This window comes from Cheilinus undulatus, linkage group 11 (assembly GCF_018320785.1).
Source record: "Cheilinus undulatus linkage group 11, ASM1832078v1, whole genome shotgun sequence".
In the NCBI taxonomy this organism is placed as follows: domain Eukaryota; kingdom Metazoa; phylum Chordata; class Actinopteri; order Labriformes; family Labridae; genus Cheilinus; species Cheilinus undulatus.
The window spans coordinates 44,767,828-44,792,921 of NC_054875.1; the positions used below are offsets into that span (position 1 = coordinate 44,767,828).

Consider the following 25,094-nt stretch of genomic DNA (forward strand, 5'->3'; position numbering starts at 1 on the left):
TTTTTATCGTCTTAAAGCTAGATTATTGCTAAACCACTCAAAGTAGCTTTTGAATCACTTGGATGGAGTGTTTTGATGGTGAGGTATTAGTCATTTTAATAAAGTAAAAGGTCTGAATTCTTACTCCCCCACTGGATAAAGGCCTATTATAAGAAACAGTTTATCAGTCCCTACTAATCTAAGTGCTGCATTGTCCTGCCCCCATGCTGAAAGGCTATATAATTAGTACAGCGTATAGGACAAGCCCTTGTAAAAGCCATTCATCATCAGCGCTGTGATATAATGGACCAAATGTTTTAAGATCCTGCCTCCATGCGTTTGCAGAGTCCATGCTATATCTGTAAGAGGACAGATGGCCGTCCCTGTTGGTGTGATTCTCCACAGCTTCTCCCAGCTAATACACCCGGCATATGGACATGCATCACAGGGTGGGGACTGGCAGTGGGCCCTCAGGAGAGCACGCTGACAGGATAGGGGACTCGATATGTGGTGCAGTTTCCTAAATACTTGTTTCCAAAAAGCCTCCGGAAACACTCAAGACCTAAAAACCCTTAGCAGGCACATTTCACTTACATAAATGTTCCTGCGTCTCAGGAAAACGGAGCTGCAGGTGCTCCTCGGCAGGGTGCACTAACGCCACAGATTAGGTCACGCCTTTAAGAGGAGGGGGGGCGGCAGGGATGGTGACAGTCTGCCATGGGCCATTAAGAAGAGGGCACAGAGGCAGTTTATCCTCATTTAGGACAACCTTGGTTGAAAGGTATCAGGATCATTTCCTTGTGTTGTCTCTATTCCCCAATCAGAGTGCACTTGAGCTCTCCTTCTGCTCCACAGCCCACCCCCACATCACTGGACCCGGCCCAGCAGAGGGGATTAATGGCCTTCTGATGGAGTATCACAGGGAATCACAACCTGCTACTGCTTAAGTAAAATCAGTTTACAGCAGCTGCCACGTGAAAGCAATCAATGAGTGAGGTGATAGTCATCAGAGATAAATACATGTGTAGAGAGTCTTTGCTTGTCTCGAGGTATTTAGCAGAGCAGAGCAGGGCTGATATAACAGCTGATGTGACTCAGAGCTGAGGTGGAAGAGGAGCTGCAGACTCTCTACTGCCATCATGTGGACAAAGCTGTCCTTTCTGGTTTATTCCACTGAACACAATCCTCCTCTGTGACTAAAGATAGACATTAAAACATTACAGCTGGACCTCAAGGAAGTGCAATGACAGCATTACTGTATAAGCTGCTCTTTAACCCTTTAAAATCAATATATATCTCTACGTCCTGATACATGCTAGCTCGCACATTTGTACCTGTTTTGACATTTGATAACATTAAAAACACCCTAAACGTCATTCTTTTAGCCTGAAATTGGATAACTTTTCATACACAAAACACACAAAAAAACTAAAATATTTTAAAACTGTAGACTTTTTTACAGGTCAGTGTTAATTTTGGCAGCTATTTTTAATTTTAGTTTTAGTCTTTAGATGAAATGTCTTTTAGATTTAGTCACATTTTAGTCATTTCTACCCTTTTAGTCTTATTTTAGTCAATGAAAACTCAAAAACATTTTAGTCTAGTTTTAGTCCATCAAAAGTACTCACATTTTAGTCTCTTCTCAAGCATTTATTCTGTTGCCTAAATCTGGTACCAAACCATGGTAGTGTGTTCTCTGCACGCTGCCAAACCTGGGGTCCCTGCTTTCTACAGCTGAGAGGCAGAATTGCTATAAATGCATTGTTTTTGGCAGACTTATTCACAGTGGAGAAATATCACAGATTCTCAATGTCCGACAAAAACTAGATTACATTTTAGTCTTGTTTTAGTCATCTTGACAAAACAAAACTTAGTTTTTATCAGTTTTATTCATCACAGATCTATTTTTGTTAGTCTTAGTCTAGTCTTCATCATGGAAGAAACAGCTGTTGACTAACATTTTTAGTCATAGTTTTAGTCGACGAAATTAACACTGGTACAGGTGCCACAGATTTTTGTACACTGAGGCTTTTTCGGGTCAAATTTGACTCATATCAATTAAGATGGAATAGATCTACCAGTGTGGGTTAAATGAATACATTATAAAGGTACATGAACAGTACAACATTAGTGTTATGATTTCTTAAGATAAACCAGTGAGGACAGTGCTTATGGGCTGCAATGGTTAAACATGGTTATATCAAAAATTAAAGCAGTTCCACAATGTTCATGTCATTTTCAAATTCAATAAAATATATCTAAATTTCTATTCTATTCTATTCTATTCTATTCTATTCTATTTTTTTGTATTCTATTCTATTCTATTCTATTATTATATTATATTATATCATATTCTATTCTATTCTATTCTATTCTATTTAAATCACTATGGCTTTTATGTTGTATGTCTTCTCTAAAACAGGACATGATACTTTGTAAAAGTAGATGTTTATCTCTGAAAATGAGTGAAGTAAAACTTAAAGTATACACTCTACCTGTTCTTTGAAACATTTATTAATGATAAATCATGTATTTATCAATGTGAAATGGGCTATTTAGACATCCTAAATAGATATGTTGTTTAAAATTCTTTGTAGACACTTATGAGGGAATTCTTGGTGGGGGTTCATACTGTGAAGGTATAAAATAAGAACAGTATGTAAGAGTTCATCAGTATTCATGGCTACCATTACACCATGAAGATAAAAGAACACTTCAAGCATCTAAGATAAAAGCTTATTGGAAAGTATAAGTCAGGGAATTGATAAAAAAATTCTGACATTTTAAAAATTCTTGGAACTTTTGGAGATATAAAAATAATACCCCTCAGGCCACTGATTACGTAACTTTCAAAATGCAAAAAATGGATCCGCTCTTCCCTTTTTTTCAGAGAAAGACCACTAATTTCCCTTTGTGGGACAGTAAAGAGAATCTGAATCTGAATCTTGACCCCGCTTTGGCTTAGCTCCCACCCCCCTAGAATTTTCACCCCTGACATAATAATATATCATATATATTATCAGAGAGAATAGGTTTAAGATGGTTTTAGTCCAGGACAGCCATGAATCTGTCTATTCATTGTTGTTTCTCTGCTTGTTTTTTCTCTCTCTGCTTTTCCCTGTAACCCTTCACCTCCCAGCTTCAGCACAGGGCTGTTCAACATGAGTCTGGTTCTGCTCAAGGTTTCCTTTTCACTGCTCAGTGCTGAGCTCATGGTGGATTAATGTTGGGTTTTTATAAATAATCTAACAGAGTACGGTCTAGACCTGCCCTCTTTCTAAAGTGTCTTGAGATAACTTTGGTTATGCAGTGGTGCTTTACAAACAAAGATTGACTTATTGGTTGATAGATGGCTGTAAATATACCTGGGTGGCCTGTGTGAGTATTGTCTATGTGTGGGAAACACTGATTTATTTAAACAGCCATTCTAGGTAAAATTCCTTTCGTCTTAATCTTGAAGGACAGAGTCCACACCCTGAGTTTGTTGGAAGTTGTGCAACTTGTTGTTTCCAAAGTCCAAACTGAGTTGAGAGAGAAAGCTTTTAGGTTTTCATCTGCAGCCAGATGTCAAATTGGAGAACTCAGTGACCCCAACTCAAAGGTCCTGAATTCAAACTTTCTGTATGCAACTGTTTTAGCAGATTTTCCTCTTTTTCACTGTGTAATGTTATGAGGTTTTTCACTGTCTGAACGGTGCATATGAACAGGACTGACCTGGCAGACTAAAGGTTAAAAAATAGATCATGTATAATAAGTTTAAACATTTTATTAAAAATAAACTGAAAAATAATTCAGTTTAGGGCAACAGTGTAATTTGAAACTCAATGATGATGCTGACAGTCCAGGTTAAATACAACCTAAATTCCAAAAAAGTTGGGGCACTGTGTTGAACATAAACTAAGTACAGAATGTAATGATTTACAGATTTTACTCAATACTACTCAATATTTACCTTTGGCTCTGTGCCTTGTGCATAGAGATTTTTCCAGATTCTCTGAATATTTAGGTGATATGAACTGTAGATGGTGGGATATTCACAGTCCTTGCAATTTTACATTGAGGAACATTTTTTTCTGAAATTGCGCCACAGTTTTTAGACAGTTCTTCCCAGATTGGTGAGCATTTGCCAATCTTTTATATGCAGTCATGTTACTGACCTGTTGCCAGTCCACGAAATTAGTTGCAAAGTGCTCCTCCAGTTGTTTTTTTATAGATACCATTTACTTTTCCAGCCTTTTTTTGCCCCCTCCCTACTTTTTTGAGATGTGTTGCTGCCATCAAATTCAAATTAGGCAGTATTTTTCATGAAATGGTAAAATGTCTCAGTTTCAACATCTGATAAGTTGTTTATGCTCTATTGTGAATTAAATATTATTACTGCTTATGCACTTCTGATTGGATGTTGCTTTGTGCCTGTGACATGTGCAGTTACAAAAAAAATGAATCTAATCTAAAATATGGGTTTATGAAATTTGCAAGTCGTAGCATTTGGTTTTTAATTCCTTTTGACCCAACTTTTTTGGAATTGTGGTTGTGGTTAAACCCCTCAACTCCTGCCGCAGTAGGTATAACAAAATCAAACCTTAGTGCAAAATACCCTCAGTTATATAACCAAAATAAGAAAAGTACAAGAAACTGCACAGGTTTAAAAATGTGTGTAGCTGTGTGTACTTCACTTTAATCTTCTGGCTTAAACCAGTGGTTCTCCATGGGTGGGCTGGAGCCCAAAAGTGGGCCGTGGAGCTGCTTTCAGTCAGCTGCAAATACGTGCCTGGAAAAAAAACCTGTAGCCAAAAAAGCAGGATAGAAAAAAAGGAGAAATTAAGGTTGTTACTTGTCATTAAAGGGGCGGGTCTTGTTCTGAAGGTAATGATTGTTTTAAAGACCCTGTAATGTGAAAACAGATCTGTCTTTAGGTTTGTTGTGTGATAGTTCACTGTTTTATGAACTCCCAGGTCAAATTTCAGCCGAACAAAACATCTCTAGGTTTATAAAATTAAGCTTCAAAATCATGAATAATGAGGCAGTAAAATCTGCTCCAGGATGGTGTGGGCGTGTCTGTTGAATGAGCTGAAGCCACGCCCACTTATACTCATATGCCCAAAATACAATCCTCACAGGTTTTAAAAATGTCCATTTGTTGACCTCAGGAGAAGAGACAAAGTTTTCTGGCTCAAATCTCTGGTATGGTACTTTAAAGCAGGGTTGTCAAACGCAAGCCCCGGGGGCCAAATCTGGCCTGTGGTACAGTAATATCTGGCCCTCAAGATCACAGCATATTTCCATTAAAACTGGCCTTCCAGTATGAGGTCTGCAGATTTTCCTCAGTATAAAAATGTAAACTTAACCTTGATGAATTAAAATATCCTTGTTAAAGTCATCAAAAATCTGAAAAAGTCAAGAGTGAGATTAAAAAAACTGGCTTATTTGAGAGGAAAAATTGTGCTTAAATGTCATGTTCCTGAAAATGAGTTTTGATTTCAACTTTTAATTCCATACTTTAACCTTTTCAAATCTTGATTTTTACTTTTTATATCATATTTTGACCTTTCAGAGTCACAGTTTTAAATGTTTAGTCACATTTAAAACTTTTTAACTTATTATTTCATTTATTTCCTCATATTTTGACCATTTCAACTCCTAACTTTGTCTGTGTAGTCCCATATTTTTACATTTTAGTCACCCAGTTTAAAACTTTTAGTCATATTGTAACTTTTAAACTCATGATTTTGTATTTTATCTCATATTTTGACTTTCCAAACTCATGAATTTTACTTAAAAACACAGTTTTTACATTTTAATTTTGTGTTTTGACCTGTTTTCTCACTTTTGAAAATAATTTTCTTGAGCTTTAAACTTATCGTTTTGACTTGAACTTCAAAATGATTTAATATCAGTGCTTTTTTTCATATTTCATTACTGGTGAAAATGTACAGGGTTAAATGTTGACCCTGTTAGGGCCTCAGACCTAAATCCAGAATCCGGCTCCTGCTGTGATTGAGTTTGACACCGCTGTTTTAAAGGATCCATAGACCACTGTGGCTGATAGATTTGGCAAATTTACCTCACAAAGAACAAAAACATAGCATTTAGCTGGCTGTTAACTTTCATATTAGCCCCGCCCACATTAGACCCACCCAGAAAAAAGGTGAAAAACTTTCTAACAGTCTAAATCCAGGACTTAGTTACATGTAGATCTCAGTGTTTTCACATTTACTGCAACCATATTACAACATATCTAGTGTGTTAAGACCAAACCTTTGGATTTCACTTTACAGGGTCTTTAAAGACCTGATGTTACTTATCTTAGAAGAAATGTTTGACTATTATTTCAGGGTTTTATGTTTAATGTGACTGGACTTGAATGTTGTCATTTTGGACTGAGGCTTTCACCATAACAGATCAGACACATTTCTTCGATCTTGAATCTTGAAATAATCAGAGAATAAAATACACAGTGCTTCATCTACGAGCTGCATTTTTAAGAAGAAAAAATATTTACTGAGAGAAAAAACATTCAAAGGAAACTGTTGCCAATTTGAGGTTTTATTATTTGGAAAATTAAGTCTCAAAAATTCAAGATACATTGGAATAACAAGTGCACACAAATTCAAAGAAGTGAGGTGTAATAATATATGGCATAATTATGCTTAAGATCTTTCATCATCTTTTGTGTTACACCAGCGATAAACTCCAAATCAGCAGCAGGAAATTCATATCAGCCAACAGTCGACAGGTTCAAGTAAGACATGAATGACAGCTAGTGTTAGTCCTTTAAGGTCAAAGCAGTTCAAAGAGGAGAAAACCGTCTTAAAAGAGAGAAGTAATAAGCAGTGATTTATCAACAGGAAATGTCAAACATCGAGGGAGGCTCCAAAATCATATCATAGGAACTACAACATAACATTAGCCTCTAATGCGCATCATCAAACTTAACTTAAATAGAACCTGAAATATTTCACAATTATCTTACAAAGCATTATTTTAACACTGATGAACAAAAAGAGCAGATGGCAACAGAGAACAAAATTTCACAACATTTTTCTTAAAATAAAAAAAGAAAAATTGCAACAAAGAGAACATTTTCACGATTAACACTATTAAAACAAAACTGGGTTTGCAGTGACAGTTTTGGCCAATGTTACCCAAATTATTTCATGATTTTTTAAAACATTTTCCTGATTTTTTTTCCAGTTTAAAAGGAGGTAACAATAACGTACCTGAATCCACTTCCCTACAACCAGATCCTATTCTAAGCAACATCACTGTGCGACACAAAGGAACATATTAAATACAGGAAAGGGTGGATTATTGTGCAGGCAAACCTCCCGACTAGAGGGGAACTACATGGCAAACCCATCAAGAATGATTTCCAAAAGATTATGTACAACATCAAGCCTGCAGTCCACTGGCATCCTAACATCTCAGACTGTTAAAAAGTTAGTTGGCTCAGATACAGTTCATAAATATTTGAACCCAAACAACAAGCAACATTACCTAAAATCTATGCTTCTTGCTTCCTAATCCTGTTTAATCTGGCTTTTTTTGCGGCATGTGAAAAAAAACATTTACATACAATTCAAAAACTACTTTACACCACATGTCCGGTATTTATTTTCCCCTCAGCTGACTCAAAGTGAACATGTTTGGGTACACAGTTCTACACATCACTGATAGCACTGACCAGAGGAGTATATTTGTGGCACTACATTAGAGACGAGAGGAAATTTTAAAGGTGCATACACGTTATTAGTTTGACACGGCACAGTCATTTAGTTGGCGTGTGGAATGAAATCAACAAAGAGGCTGTTTGTCTGTGCAGGCGCAGGACACATGCAGAGATGTCTCATCGCTTCTTACATAGTCGGGAACTAGCAGGAAATCTGGTACTCAAATCAAGGCTGGGTCAACATACCAACAAGCCACACTTCTTGGTATTACAGCTTTCCTTTCATACATAAGTATCCAGTCTTCCGGCTTCGGCTCTGGCAAACGTTTCAGGACAGGTTGATAACTTCTCAAGTCTCACGTGAAGTGAAGGTCTGTGGTTTGTTTCTCAGTGTGTCAGGTGCTGCGTGCGCTCGTCCATTCTGTGTTGTTGTGTTGGCTGTGTTTGTATGCCTCTAGATGTGCGTGATTCTATGTGTACCAGTGTGTTTGAAACTGCTTCTACGGCGCTGCTCTGTGTGCAGTGGAGACAGACTATAGGAAAGCACTTGGGTTTGCTCGTGGATCCTTCTGGTTCCTGTAGCGCACAGCCAGCCACACCCCCAGGATCTGTTTGAAAAGACATTCAAAAGATGAAAATTGGCAGAGAAACATTCATCTGCACATGAGAAGATATGTGATGCTAAGAGCACTGATCCCAGGCAAGACTGCCAGCTGAGGCCACCGTTGTGGTCAGGGGACTGATTGTTGCCAACTTAAGCTTTTTATAAGCCACAAAATTTAAACAATAGCTGGATAGTATTAGCAAGAGAATCAGACAGTGGTTCAATGAACTCACTGTGTTTGCCCATACAAAAGGTTAAATACGCACGTAAAGGAAAAACAAATTTGCTTTGTGCCTCCGTGTTTCTTTCTGCTCTCTGCAACTTCCTGTTTCTGTGTTTACAAGCCAGCCTGGTTTGAATGAGCCAATCTGTGATAAGTGCTACCGTATAGACAAGAAAAACTGCACCTAAAAAAGCATTCAAATCAGCTCTGTTTCAATGGGAAACCCGTTATGATATATGATACGAGTTATTTTGTTAGGTCCAACGTCAGGGGGAACATTTACAACCAACACCAGAATGCACTGATCATGTTCTGCTTCTGCATCGATGAACAACTGTCAATGCTCGCACCCTGATGCATCATAGAGAAGATTTTAGAATCACTCTACATTTTAAACTGTTGTTCCTTCAGAGTAGGGGTGTATACTGGCAAGAATATGGCGATACGATACCTATCGCGACACAGGGGTGCCGATATTGATATATTATGATTTTTTTGTATTATATAGAGATATATAGATATATATATAATAAATAACTTTGTAATCTTAAGTTTATATGGAATTTAACATAACAGAATTAAGTTATTAATAAAAATGTTAAAATTATATGTAATATATATAAATAAAAAATATATGGTGTATTATAAAATATATGGTCCTGCATCATCTAGAGTTTTAACTCTTTTTGTGCAATCTTAAGATGAGGATTTTTCCCATTTGTTGTAATGAATTAAAAAGCTTTCAGGAAAGGTACTCAAATCTTTTATATTTTATGGTACATCAGCTTGTATGTCTTAACATTAGACAAGGTGCTTGTGGAGGAAGACTGATCCTCATGTCCAGCTTTAAGGACTGATACTGTGTTGTGAGGAGGTCATGACGTGACGGGCCAGTGTTTTTTTTTATCGTATTACGGAAGCCATCATTCTTAACGACAATATGATGGTGCAAGTCCTTACAAAAAAACAAAGTATTGACAGGGTAATTATGGTGACATGAGTAAAAATCCGCAGTAGCTTCAGCAGGCTTCTTTCACGTTAGCTGTTAGCCACTAAGCCATTGCTATGATGCTCAGGTTCGTCATGTTGTCCAAGTATTTCACTCTGGCGTGGCATATCTTACAAATGACTTGACTCCTGAAGAAGTCTGTACCATCTTTAATGTTTCAAAAGCCAAAATAAGTCCACATATCCACTACGAATGCAGCAGAAGCTGCACTGCTGGGTAGGCATGAGCAACCGGCTCGCTCAGACCGAAAATCTTGCGTGATCTTGTTGTCTACGCAGAGGAGAAGGGAGAAGACTCAACTGCTTGCTGCCAGCTGGCGGTGCCTGCTGCCAACTAGCGGTCAGGGGGTGAAATTACACCACAAACTACAGCACCAACAAAGTACATTTTTAATTAAAAAAATATCTATACTGCATTTTAAAATATCGGTACAGTATCGCACTGCAAAATATTGTGATATATCAGTGTATCGATATTTTCTTACACCCCTACCTCAGAGAGACCCCCAAAAAAGACTGGGTCTTGTATAAGGTGCACCTTGTATTACAGATATTTTGGCAGGGCTGGAAATGAAACAACCATTACATGCACAACACAGACATTTTAGGCCGTCCCCAGTTATTATGTCGCTGAAATGCTATTGTCATGAAAAGCCATATCAGGATAGGGGATGTTCTTAGCAGCAACAACTGCTGAACTGACTTGAAGTGACTTTCATTTCTTGTCTCATCCCTCTCATCTCGTCTCATTCGTATCACACCCCAGGCTTGTTTGGAAGGGTTTCTATGCAGGAACATGCGATTACACAAGTTAACAAAATGAACCCACTTTCCAGCAGAATCCTGTATGGTTTTGATGACTGCCCTTAGATATGTTCATATACTAGAGATGTAATGGTATTGTTAATACCGCTGTAACAGAAGCACCTTGGTGTCGTCCCAGACATGTGATGGTTTCAAACAATAGGTCTTATCCCCACAATTTTCATGGCAGTACAGGCCCTTTGGAGCTCCTCAAAACCCTTAACTAGACTAGTTCCTCTTTCACTGTGACTAATGAGTCACCATAGCGACAGATTTAGTGTCAGATCTGTGGGTTTGAAATATAAACCATGGGAACACTTAAAGGATGTTTCACACCAATTTTGTGGCAAATTTGGTCAAGTTTAGAGGAGGTGCATTTGTTTATTTGAAACAAAGTCTGTTTCTGTGTCACTATGGGACATCAAAGTTCGATGAGCTACCATGACCCCAACATTTGAGTTTTGTATACGAGCCTGAGAACTTTTCTTCACAAAGGTCTCTTCTAGCAGACAACTCAGTTTTGAGTCAATCAGAAGAATGCCTTCAGAGGGGATATTCCTGGAAGAACACTTGGAAAAGGCTAGGGTTGACCAATGTAGTTACAAAAATCTAAATGGCAGACTTCCTGTCAACTTGGCAATATGGGAACAAGAGGCTTTTTTGTAGGTCCTGGCAAGATACATGTACCTTCCCATTTTCAAAATCCTAGGTTAAACTTGCTGCAGGGGCCGATGTTTTGACATTTTCTAGGGGGTGCCACTGAGCCATTAAGCCACACTCAAAGACCAAATTTATATCAATGAGCTTGTTCATGCACTAAGAATTTTATGAACCAATTTTTATGGCTGTGTTATCCTTTTTACCACTTGATAAACCTAATTCCTGTTTCATGGCAATCAAAAAACCCCCACGGTCACAGCGTTGGACATAAAGTCATGATCTTCATAGCAGTGCAAGGGGAAGGTCTTTGGATGTTTCTGAGCAAATTTGAGTGGGATTTGATCCCCCATATAGGAATCATGGCTAATTATACAGAAGCAGTAACTTTCTATTACCAGTAGCTGGTGCTGTGGCTGAATCCAAAATTTCAAATGCAGATGCGTTCAGGATGGAACTATTGCTGTGCACATGAAATTTTCTTGAAATATGATTTAAAAAAAAACCAGCTTAGCTGTATCAGTTTAAATTTTATGGCGAAGCATCATGCCCAAATCGAGGTTCGCCATGCCAACACATCTACACATCAGTGTGTTGGGGCCTGAACCCTCATTATACATGGAATAATTTCATTCACTTAGGACTTTGTACAGCTGAGTTATAAGCAATTTCCTTTATCATAAAAAATATGCAACTTTGAGAGCTGGCCATGGCCATGCCCTTTGAGTTTCGAACAAAAGCAGCATAACTTTTGTTTATTAATGTCTCTTCTAGCCATTAAATAAATTTCACATAGTTCCGATTAATGTTGTTGGACAAGTTAATCCTAGAAGGACCACAGGAAATGGCAAAATTTCACACATTTTTTCAAAATGGTGGACTTCTTGTTGAGAATTCACTGTGACAATAAGAGACTTTTTGTGTGTATTAAGACATGTGTACGGAATTTTACTCCTGTAGGTGAAACTGTGTCTAGGGCTGTGTTTTTTCAAGAGTTTAGGGGGCGCTACTGAGCCAATTTCCCACACTCATATTGGCAACATGTAAAACATAAAAATTTCCAGCAGGCCACATGTCTATGCCAATTTTCATGAGCACCCTTGGTGCTCGGGCCCCAATTAAAGACAGTAGGACTTTTTGTAACTTTTTCCAAAAAAAGAAAATCCTAAATATTTGAACAAAGTGTAGGTTATCACATCTCTGCAGAAAAAAAATGCATTAGATTTGTATTCTGATAAACATTTCAGGTTAAAGAAAACTGCTATGTTTGCATTTTGAAAACAGGACAAATTGCAATTTAATCTTATTTATAATTAATTTCCCAGCCCTAATTTTGATACCGTTATTTTCTAACAAGTTCTTGATAGTAAAATTCCCCAACTATTACATAGCTGAAATGCTTTTATCATGAAAAACAACATCAGCACATGGGTCATTTTTGGCAGCAACAACACACAGACTGCTGAACATAAAGTGACCTCCATTTGTTTCTCCTCGTCTCATTACATATCACATCGCAGACTTGTTTGGGAGGGGTCTCATGCATGAACATAGGACATCTGATTACAAAATAAACCACACTTTCCAGAAGAAACCTGTATGATTTTGCTAAATAAAAAAGGAAGCTGAGCAACCATTTAATAATACAAGGAACGCTCGATTCTAACAGCATGATATATATGACTAGTAATGGCAGATGGGAAAATGTCAGCAAATATTTACAGTAATATTGGTGGTAAATAAAGGTAGTGTGAATGAATGAGTTCCCTTGAGTTCTAAGGACTGTAGTTTTAGACCTGGACTACATTCATATACCCATACAGGTATTGTAATTGGCTAAAATAAATGACATTTCTTTTCCTTTCTTATCCACCACAAACTTATTACAATGATTTAATGAGTGGTTTTGTAGTGGATGCACGTTTATGAAGCGAGCACTCACCTCTGTGAAGCTGAAGAAGAGTCCGACCCCCCCCAGGATCTTCAGAGCTTCGGTTGCATGATCCAGCATCTTGAGCCCGCAGGTGTAGCAGGAGTTTTTCTGTTTGCACAACTGGAGTGAAGAGACAAAAAAAGGCCTTAAGACTTCAGCAGTATGAGTCAACAGTTTGTCATTAAAAAAACAACACGATGATATGCCAAATCTATTCTAAGAACTGCAGAAAGTGGCCTATTTCTAACCCTTTAAATGCTTACGGGACTGTTATTCAGTGGGAGATGTTGTGTAACTTGAAATACAGTGTGATACTAAGATATTCATCTATGAAGCCAAAAGTAGAAAATATATGTAAAGCAGAACAGGAAAAAAAATACTATATCATTCTCCATCAGTGTATATCAGATTGGTTTACTATTGAGAAATGCTGTTTTTATCTTTCTGGATATGAACAAAAATGAATATTGTATATCCAAGACTTACAGCGGGGCAGTTTTGCACATCTTGTTCAAATTGCACCCGGCTGGAGGTGACGTTGAGCAGCCCACAGCAGTTCAGCTGACTCTCCAGGTCTGTCTTAGTCTTATTTTCCAACATTCCCCAGGCAGACTTCAGGAGGGTTTCCTAAAATAGCAAACAAGACAAATAAAATTAAGCTAATTGACTGTAATGCATCCAAAATTGAATATGAATTATTTATGCAGGCATAATACATCTTAGTAAATGAGTTTTCCTACCTGCTGACCGCGGTTCATTGCCAAGCAGGAGCAAGAAACTCCAAACTGGAACAGGAATACGATAAAAAGGATGACCATGTACTTGGGGCAGGAGGTTAAAGAAACATCAACTAAGAGAAAAAATATGCTTAAATTAAATACACCCTCACACCACTGTTAATGATGGTGTGAAAAGAGGGAAGTATGAAGAAACACTTTAACAGCTTCAGAGGAACATAACATGTTTGCAATGTGCAATATTTATTCACAAAGGGCCTTGAAAACTGTAAGATGTCAAATAATAATCTGTTTCTGTCCACCTTTCTTAACCTATGGAGATGAACTCGAAGGCTTTTTTATAAATATAAACTGTGAAATTACTGTTCATCTTCTTGGTGTCAGTAATGTGAGCGATATAATGGTGTTGGGTGAAATAATGAATACACTTCATGAAAAATGAGTCCATAATCATCCATAAAACTGAGAATTAATGCCAGTGAAGAGGAAGGATACGAAGAACAGCATGACTTGGTGGTGGTGCATTGCTCCGATGAGACCCACGATGGCGATGAGCAGCAGGAAGACGCCCACTGCGATGACCCCGCCGATGATGTGGATGCTCGACACCAAGCCGAACCCCTTCCCCCATGCTGCTACGCCTATCAGCAGCAGCCCAACCAGCTGAAAAGAGCAGAGGAAAGGAAGTTAACTACATTAAGCTTGATGGAAGTGGGCTTATCACGTGATCACAGTGTACAGCTCCACCACAAACACCAGGTATTGTATTACAAATAGCTGACCCATATTAGCTCTGATTAAAATTAAAATGCTCGTGAAATAAAGAGGGCACAGAGAGGGAACCAGTTTGACCTGAAGTTAGGTTTAAATTTCTCTAAACTCTTCACATGACTCTGGATCATAAGACGATCTCTAGACAATTCTTACACTGTTCATGACAATCTGAAACAAATCAAAAACACTGACTTCACAGTTGTGTTTGGTCACATTCTGTGTCGCTTTGACAGAATTTTCAACAGAGAATAAACACTAACTCCCTCTGCTGTTTGTCTGCATTGCCAACAATGATCCGGCTTGTTTTTCATCACATCAGAGGATTTAAATAATGAGCTTGCTCCTTTGTTTTTCATAGGAACTGAGAAAATAACAGAATTTAAGTTTGCTCTGCCATGTATGACCCAGGGAGATTAGTCTGGTTATGATGGGACGACTTGTCCTTGTTAAGTTCCTATGTACAGAACGTCCTGATTCACCACAACAGCTTCACAGTCATGACAGTTACAGTGACTCAGCTGCCAACATGATCTGCTGCATGTGTTCATGTTCCAAGGTTTGTTGACTAGATGGGATGTGCCTTGAGTGCTTCTTTCAGCACTGAGGAGGAGACTAAGGGCTGAGAGCTCTCCCTATGTGCAATAACAGCAGGTAAACTATATCATAACGGGCTTACTTCGCTGTCTTTCACAACAGCCACATCTGCTCTCGCTTAAAAATATTAGGGCAGCAGGCAAGGGAGTGGGAGTAGCACAAACACTATCTAGAAGGCTTGACAGAGTAGTAATTAAGCTATGACTAATCCAAACTATATGGTGACGTCTTTGAGAAATTACATGGAAAAGCAAATATGATGTTCAAACAGAGGGCTTTGCTGCATTCTGCAGTTATAAATTATATAAAACGGCACTGTATCGTAATTGTCAAAAAGTTATTCTGTTTAAAATGAAGAAGACAGTGGAATATGCTCATCAGGGATTCTTCCAGTCTACGATGGATTTGCCTTCAAACTTATCTTTCTGTCTGATAAACAATCAAAAAGCAATTCATCTCAATGCACAACAAGAGATGATGTATTTTTGAGGGTTTTGCTTTAGTACAAGAGGATAGCTGAAGAGAGACAGGACACATGGGGAGAGAGAGCAGGGGAAGACATGCACCAAACAGTGCTAGGACCAAGAGTCGATCCTGCCACCAGTGCATAACCTCTGCATATGTTGTTTCTAATAGGGACGGACGATGTTGGATTTTTGCAGATATTTCCAAACTAATTTTAGCTGATATTGCTATTTACACACCTTTAATTACTAAAAACCAAGTGTCTCTTGTGTAAAGACAGGCTAAGACAAACTGAGCTAACAGAGCAGAAAGAAAGTAAACAGTCTGGTAGTTGTTTGCGGTTTGGGGATTCATTTAAAGTGTTCAGGGCTCACGATAGGCCTCCCTAAGGGTGTAAGATCCTATGCAACCCTGATGGTACAATTGTAAAGTTTGCCAATGCTGGAGGCTAACATATAATTTATACTGCGGATATCTACTGCCAATATATTGGCTGTTATTATCGGCAGAAATTTTCAAGAGGATCTGGCTGCAGACCTCTATGGTGAGGCATTCAGCTGCAGAGCTCTACAATGGGGCGACCTCTACCGTGGGGCAGGAAGTGGCATATATTGACGTATATTTTCCTCTTGCTCTCAGAGGTTATTTTTAGTGGCTACTTTTCACAAAAGTAGAATTTAAGAAAGGAAAATTGCAAATCAAATTTAACACACCCCAAAGTAAGGATAACCCATAGAGCAGGGCCATTCAGTTACAAATTCAACCGGGTCAAATTTCAACATCAAGAAATTTAGCCAGGCCAGACATGTTTGGCACCCAGTAAGCAGCTGGTAATGTCAAATTTCCAACCATTGCAGATCAATTTGATGAAGATGTGCACTTTTTATTTGTAGTCTACCTTTTAGATTTGGCAACATGACAAAAGCACATCAAAAAGTGCATAAAAACACAACAACAGAGCTGTATTTGAACATAACCTGAGGTAGTAGAATTTTTTTTCTCACTTAAATAAAAATGAAATTATGTAAATAATAATTTTGGTCACCTTTTACCCAGGCATACCATAAAGTGCATAAAAACTACATTTGCACAGTTGTAGCCTCAGTTGAAAAGGACATGTTTTCTACTCGTTATCTTGGGGCTACTTCTGTCAGCATCGCTAGCCATGCTTCAAAACAATGCAGTGCATTGTAGGTAGACTGTTGCTAGGCTACACACAGAGTGTTGCATTCACGGTCTGAAATACTGTGGAAATTTATGACAACGTGCGAAACAGGTTGCCATCTGCATTTCTAGCATGACCACAGGCTGGGCCACTTGGGTGTTGATTCTGGGCCACATGTGGCCCTTGGGCCGTTAATTGAATAGGCCTGTAGTAGAGGGTTAGGGTTAGGGTTAGGCACCTGAACCCGAAAGGTTAGGGTAAGGGTGAGGGCAAGGGGGAGGGGGGAATAACAAGAATAACAAACGACAAACTAAGGAAAACCCCAACAAGGGTTAGTGTGTCACTTCCCTACCCACGTTCAAAGTCGTCCCATTGCAGAGGTCTGCAACAGCTTGGCCCAAAGCGCCTCGCCATAGAGGTCTGCAGCCAGAGGCCTCGTGAAATTTTCATATCCACTGAAACTGATATTTAACCATTTTGAGCCATTATCTGCTGATACCAGCATTGTGCCGATAATATCATACATCCCTTTTCTTTAAACAATATAGATTTACATGATTGAATTGTTAGGCATTGATTTATTGCTTCCTCCTAGCATATTTGCATACAGTCATCAACAAGGCTCAGCTATAGGCTGGCCTGCAGATCTTCATGCAGACATTGACCGGTAAAAGTCCATCACCTTTGAGGTTTAGCCCTGCTAACCTATTTCAAATGTCAAGGTAAACAAGGAAGGAATTCCTCCTGATGAGCAACATTTGATCCTTACTGACAAACAGCTGAAAGATGGATGCACACTGACTGACTATAACCTGCAGAAAGAATCCACTTTTTATCTGGTTCTGTGTCTTGGTAGCATCACTGAGCCTTCACTCAGACAGCTGGCTCAGAAATATAACTGACATGATGATCTGCCACATGCTATGTCTGTCTGCATCCCTGTGCTGTCAATTACTGCAAGAAGAAGGAAGGACACACCAACGACCTTTGTCCCAAGAAGAAGCTGAGGTAGACATTTGACTGAATTGACTATTGATACCATTGTGTGTTAAAGAAACACTTCTACAATCTAATGTGAATTCCAAATTTTCTGTCTGTCCATCTATGTGCATCCATCCATTTATCTTCTCTATTTTTTCACAATATTCTGAGAAAATTTTGGTTGTTTTCTGAAGACAGCGTGTCTCTTCACAGGTTGATCATGGTTGTTGATTTTCACAGGAAATTGGGTTCATTTCAGACTTTTTCTTCAGAGGGTTAGAGTTAGGGGAGACATTAACTTGTTAACATGGGAAAAGCAGCTATGTCATCTTGAGAAAATGGCAATATTGAGTCAAGATTTGAAGAAAACCACCAGAAATGACTATTCATCATGGGAAAATTGAGCACATTTAAATGTATTGGTTTGTGTCCCTTTAGGGCATTTGCATTTTCTGTGTACAACCTCTATATCATGTAGTCTACCCTTACAACGTTTCCCACACACACAGATGATAGCTGGGTGGCCCACCAAGGGTATATTAACAGCCACCCAAGTATATTTGTCCACCTTTTTTCCTAAAAATAATAATTTAAAAAAAACCATACCAATAAAAAGTTATGTATTATAAGGCTGTTGGAATGAATTCCGGGGAGGAATATAATTTGAATATTTAAAAACTGAAGTTACTATCCAAACATGTTTTTTTAAGTATTTTTGCCACAATGGCCGCCATTGGGGATGTTTATTGCCAAGGTGGTGCACACGCAAGATTTGTCATGTGAGGCTTCGCTACATCGAGAGATGCTGATGTATGAGAGCAAAACTGCGATGCCCACCGACAGTAACCCGCTGTTGTGGTTGAAAACGTTCCGATCCAGGGATCCTCTCCTGTCCCACCTGGCACGCCGTTACCTGTGCATCCTGGGCACCTCCATCAGGGAGGAAAGGGTTTTCTCCACAGCTGGGACTATAGTGAACAGTTCTGTTCCTGATTCAGAAAGTGTGGATCCCCTCGTGTTTTTAGGTAAAAATATGTAGGGACAAGATAGTACCAACATTTTTTAAAATGTTTTGTGCATTATAAACATGATATCATCACCGCCGTGAACGGCGCAATTAAGTTTATTTTTGTCTTACTTTCAATTTCTAACCCATTTGTTCATTTTAAAGTTGACCATCAGTACCAGTATACCTACTGAAGGCCTCTAAATGGTGCAGGTGGCTGTGTTTGCACTAAAAAAGTACAGAAAAATGAACACTGACTTCTTTTGCTTTTAGCTCAATATTTCTTCATTGCAATCTGTAATGAAATAATGGAGGCTCCTCTAGTGGACAAATGTGTAACTACACTGTGATTAAAGCAACTGAATGTTTTACATACACATTAATAAAAAAATATGCATAAATATTCAAATAGAATTCAAAATCTGTAAAAAATAATAAACGAAATTTGAATAGGACTGTAGATAAATATTGACAGCCCTAATTTTTTATCACCATCCGTGTACAAGAAAGAGGCACCAACTACTCTGTACCGAGTGACGTCTCATGATAGAAATTAAGCTTCAAATATTTTCTTATGCTTTTAAAATTTGCAGTAGCTTCTTGCTGTCAATGCCATTTTGCACTCCTGCACTCTAGAATGATGGCTGTAAAATGTTGTCTCATATGCAGCTCAGCAGAAATTATTATCGAATATTGAGTGAAACATTTAAATTGGCGAGTGATGTTATTTTAACATCTTTAAGCACAGCACTGCTGATGAATATTGCCAAGTGAGCAGAAACCCACACACACCAAAGCTATAAAATGAGGCAGAGAGATAACCCTTCTCTCACGCAAATATAGTACCATTCTGTGGGAAACACTAACATATATCAATGTCTATTTTTGAGTGACACCGTCAGTGTTTACTACCCTGGCTGCAGTATGCAGTGGGGTTTACCTTTAACTATAAGGGTGAGGAGTGCCTAATGTCTTGCACAAACATTTCATACACAAGAAGAGCAGGTTATCAGAAACACTGAGCAGCATAATGCACTTTGGTACGCTGCCACCACCTCCCAGTATGACCTCAGTCTTAGACATTAAGTAGAAGTGTTGCCTTACCTCCTCAACACAAACTGAAAGAGTTACCTCTATATCACTGGAAAAGCTCTGCCCATGTTATTAGCTATGTTATCATTATGATGTAATTTATTACTTTAAACACGCTTTATAAAGCACTCTTTCGATATGTATCTGTAAGCCCTCTAGGTAGATATCTACTCATGTCACCTTTGAGCTTTATGTCCCTGCATGTATTATGCAATTTGAAACTTGTGTAAAACTAGTAAAATTCCTTGAGTGTGAACAAATTCCTGTCAATTAAGCTGATTCGTATCCTGAGGAAACAACTAGAGAAAGACTTGTGCAACACTATGAAACAGAAGTCTATAATGGAAAAATACAGTATGTATGGCTGTATAGTTTTTGAGAGAAACACAAGTTAATATTCTAACCCACAGGCCTGTGAAAGCTGTCCTAGACCTAGTTCTTGGAGTATATTTTGATTTTAATCGCCTAAAAGAACAAAGCAGGGGCGTGTAGGACAATACAGCACCAAAAAAGGGAACTTGGCTGTATTAAGTTCATCACGTTTAATGCCTCAGGCAGTCTTCATAATGATTTATTAACTAAAAAACCGTGTTTATCATACAGGATTGTTTGCAGCTCATTTGGGTTGCTACATCTATGATCTCAGTTTATCCCGGTTTAACCTAAAGCTTAAGCTAACGCATTTGCATCGCTGGATTGACACACAGAAAAACCGAAACAGACAGCAGAGCAGATTTTATCTTTTTGTGACAAGCCCTGGTAACCGATAAGATAAAGGACGTAGGAGATAAAGCGTTCAAGCGTGGCAATTCCACAGCTCAGGTCAGCTGGCCTCCCAGCTAACGGTAATGTAGCCTAGATACACATAATGGCGCTAGCTGAGGTAAGCAAAGAGCTGAGAATACTACTTTCTACATTTCTATTCAGTCACCATACATTTACTACAGACGTCTAAATCTATGGCAGAAGTGCAACAAGCAGTCCATACCAATAACCGTCTGTGAAGCGAAAAGAGAGGCATGAAAAAAAAAAGGCAAAAACGTTAGCATTTTTCCTGCGCTGTAGCTACTTAGCTCATGGCTAGCCCTGCTAGCGCTATCTCAATTCATTCAGACGCAGGATAGCTAAGCTAGTGGAGCTAGGTAAAACTTAGCATGATGATCCATTTCGTTTACTCACCATGTAAACCACATTCAGGGAACAGAGAGCATTTTTAGAACAGGTGAAGCCGCCGCAGACCATATTCGAAAGACCTCAGCTGTCAGATAAGACTAAATCGGACTAGATTTATTTTATAAATCGCTGTTGTTTCGCTCTCCGGAGCGCTAAGGTCTGAACACAAATGTTTTTGGTCAGAGAAGAGGGCGTATCTGATGACGTCACCAGCACATAACACGTCAATGTGTCAGCCAACGTCATCCGTGTGGGTTAAAGCCCAGATGAAGCAATAAAATACCAATGAATTTAACAACACAGGCAGGTTTTTAAATGGGAATATATTAAATGAAAGCTAAGATATACAGAGAGGGTTCATGAATTGTGAAGACAATATGGTTGACAAGAATGCCAGTATTCAAGCAGTGTATGATTAAATTCAATATAATTTTATGTCATTAACATTTCTCACACTTACTATTAATAATGATAATATAAATAATAAAATGTTTAGAAAAAATAAGGTAACATCTTTACAAGGATGGAAAGTAACTTAGTACCTTTACCAGAAGCTTTTTGTGTACTTGCACTTCTTGAATACATTGAGTAAAAAAACAACTGAAAGTAAGAATGAAGAGGCTCTATCTGTCAACTACATGAAACTGTCCAGTAGTTTCGCTCTGACTTCAAACAGTCAGCAGTACATAGTGAGAGAATTATTCCTCATTACATTCTAATACAGCAGTTGCATTTCACTTTATTATAAAGGCGTGGCTTTACCTAAATTACTATATTATCATGTTATTATTGCCTATATGGAAAGCTGATATTTTACTCTAGAACTCCTCTGTTGCTATTCAGCACTCTGTGTTGTAATTCAATCCTGAATGAGTTACTTTTTACTTTTACTTGAGTAGATTTATTGGCCAGTAAATTTACCTCTACTTAAGTAAATTTAACCAGAGTAACTGTAGGAGTACTTTTACTTCAGTATAATAGTCCTGTATTTTTTCAGCATCTGGTGAGGCCTTTTCTCTATCAATAATGGCAAGAGTTAAAGTTTTGCAGGGTTAAATACTTCTACTACTACTACTACTCCTGCTACTACTACTGCAACAAATAACAACAATAATACTCATAATAACAATTATTATTATTATTATTATTATTATCATTATTATTATCTGTAGTATGTATAGTATCAGCTCTATTTAGGAAAAATAAAGTAGTATCTATGAATGGAAGTTACATAAAGCCCTGAAAACACTATGAGCAGCGTGGGTTCTCTGTTGACAGGATGTTTGTTACACAAGGATTACTCAATAGGCTTGATGATACACCAATGAGACATGTGTGACACAGCATGAAAAAGAGAGAAATGTTTACTGCTGTATGACTGTAGCTGCAATCTTTTCAACCGTGAATTAGGTTTTTAACCTACTTTCATCATCGAGGAGTTTTATATAACACTATTTCTAACATATCTATTTTAACTATCTTTAACTCTCCATATTTATATATATATGTGTGTATAAATTGATTCTTTCATCATTATTATTACATGATTTTTTAAAATTCATCTATTTAGTTAGATTTGTTGTTAAATAGTTCTGTTGAGCATATGTTAGTGGACTGTGAGGGGGTTCAGCGATACTAGGTGTCCTCTTTTGTTGCTAGTGTTCACATGGAAAAAATAATAGAATATCTCTTTTAAAAAAGAATGAAAATAAAGCTCAGCCCAACCCTTTACCTGTTTAAATTTGCAAGCATTTTTTTTACAGTTATCTTTAAAATTCTAATAGTACAAATATGTGGAAAGCAAACTAACTTGTATAATTCAGGAAAAAAATAGATGCATTTTCTTTTCGTGTGTATGTAATTTATATAATGAGGTTGAACTGATTTGAGTGATGACCTTTGACCTTTTGTTGCCTTTTTAACCGTTATTTTTTGGAGGGACGGGAGGTGGAGCCAGAGTGCCGCTCACAGGCTGCTTATCGTTGCAAAGCCAATGCTAACATTTAAATTTACAACAAATTATGAAGGAAAACGATGAGAACGAAGAAAAGGAGTATCTGGACGAACGGCAGCAAACTGTGAGTTATCGTCGCTGGCTTAACGTAAACTACTTCAGTTGAGCTAACGTAAGCTAAAGGGTGCTTTTAGCTAGCAGAAGTTTTGAGCTGCTGTTAATTTTGGTCTAATCTGCCGCGTTGCCTAAAGGGAACTCTTAACTGATTAATAGCCTAAATTTTAAACTTTTTGAGGGTATTATTTGTGTACATAAAGGAAGGATTTGCACACAGAAGGTAAATCCCTCTACAAGTGTGTTATACCGCAGGTGCATCCAATTAAGGGACTTGATTGAGCACCTGAGAAGATAAGGGGTTCCCCATACATCTGTCTATAGGGTTAGAGTTTGACTAATATATAACTCAGAAGCTTTAAAGTTCAGCTCAGTGATTTTTATTTCATACATGTGAAAAAATTAAAAATGATCATTTATCTCCTGATAGACATATACAGAATAAAAAGCGGTGAGACCGATTTTTTAACATTATTCTAACGTATTTTAGGAAATATGGACAAGCTATATATTACAACAACATACAGATGATTCACAAATATATTTCTAGATCAAGATATAACTTTTATAAGAACATGATTTCTAAGAAAGATAGAATACATACAGGTGCATCTAAAAAAATTAGAATATCATGAAAAAGTTCAATATTTTTTGTCACTCTTTTCTGAAAGTGAAACCCATATATTATATAGACTTGTTACACGTAGAGTGAAATATTTCAGGCCTTTATTTCTTGAAATGTTGATAATTATGACTTACAGATAAGAAAACCCCAAATTCAGTGTCTCAAAAAATTGGAATATTACATAAGATCAATAAAAAAAAAGGATGTTTTACACAGAAATATCGGGCTTCTGAAAAATATGTTGATTTCTATGCACTCAATACTCGGTTGGGCCTCCTTTTGCATGAATTACTGCATCATTGCGGCGTGGCATGGGAGGCGATCAGCCTGTGGCACTGCTCAGGTGTAACGGATTCTCAACCTAGAACAAAACCTGAAGGCCAACAAAGAAAGAACAAATACCAAAACAGACAAGTAAGCCCTGTACGTCTTCTTCATCCCATACCCTGGAAAATCATCTCCTTATATGCCTTAGGACAATAAAGAGTTGCTTGATTATGGCAAAAATGATATACACAATTATTCTGATTGATAAGATCACAATTGTTAAGCACGATTACGCAGTGATTTTACTACTAAACGTCTCATATGCATTTATCAAACTTAAAAAAGATCATGAAACACTTTATAGTTTTGAACACTTTAAAATAAAAATGGATGAAAATAAAGACAAAAATATAAAAACATTAACTAATAGCGTATAAAGATAATACATAAATACAGATAAATGCTATGTTTTGTAGATTGTGATATTCCCTTGTGACAACAAACGCGGAAACGTTCCCTCATCAAAACAAACGGACAAAAGGAGCACTCCTCTGCATGCAGCACAGTTATTGTTCGGTTTCAATTGCTTTGTTTTCATGTTCATGGTATGCTAAAATAGTTATTGACTTAAGTTAACTTAAGTTATTGCACAACATTTATATAAATAAAAAAATCATAACAGTCACAGTAAACCTTCATCATTCATCTGTTTTCCTCCAGTTATCTGAGGCTGGGATGCAGAGGCAGCAAGCAAAGCAACTTAGCTCCATCCCCTTCACCTTTTTTCTCCTTGTGGGGGATCAAGAGGCATTCCCAGGACCTACAGTGAGTTATGGCTCAACCCCATGGTCTCCTAGTTGGACGTCACTTGAAGAAAATGCCTAAACCACCTCAACTGGCGCTTTTTGATGTGATGGAGCAGCGGCTCTATTCCCTCTGCATGTTCGTCATCTTCACTCTCAAAGGTGGAACCCAGACACCCTTTGGAGGTAACTCATTTCATCTGCTAGTGTCTTTGATCCTTTCACCATCCAAAGTTCATGATCAGGGTTGGAAGGTAGATAAATGACCAGTGAGTTGACAACTTTGCCTTCGGCTGTGCTCCCTTTTTACCATGAAGGTCTAGCACAACGCAAGCTGTCCTGCTAATGCTGCACCAATCTGTCAATCTCACAATCCATTTTACCCTCAGTCATGAACAAGACCCTGAAAAACCTGACCTTCTTCACTTAACTTCACTTAAATCCCTAAATTTCCAGCAGAGAATCAT

General features: G+C 37.9%; 2 protein-coding genes across 3 annotated transcripts in view; one reads left to right on the plus strand and one right to left on the minus strand.

The window, feature by feature from the left end:
- Positions 1–6,515: 6,515 nt before the first annotated feature.
- On the minus strand, positions 6,516–21,048 carry tspan31 (tetraspanin 31). Its single transcript, XM_041799354.1, has 6 exons — positions 20,871–21,048; positions 14,110–14,277; positions 13,618–13,698; positions 13,364–13,504; positions 12,887–12,997; positions 6,516–8,256 (listed from the first exon to the last, which is right to left on the minus strand). Exons 1-6 carry the CDS (start codon positions 20,931–20,933, stop codon positions 8,182–8,184), a joined length of 639 nt encoding a protein of 212 aa, XP_041655288.1. The 5' UTR covers positions 20,934–21,048; the 3' UTR covers positions 6,516–8,181.
- A 1,762-nt stretch (positions 21,049–22,810) lies between these two features.
- The window catches only part of agap2 (ArfGAP with GTPase domain, ankyrin repeat and PH domain 2), a 64,275-nt gene continuing 61,991 nt past the window's right edge, over positions 22,811–25,094 (plus strand). For both annotated transcript variants that reach the window (XM_041800242.1, XM_041800243.1), the window contains exons 1-2: positions 22,811–22,942; positions 24,545–24,813. The gene's annotated coding sequence lies outside the window, so the exon portion shown is untranslated. The remainder of the gene's footprint in view (positions 22,943–24,544; positions 24,814–25,094) is intronic.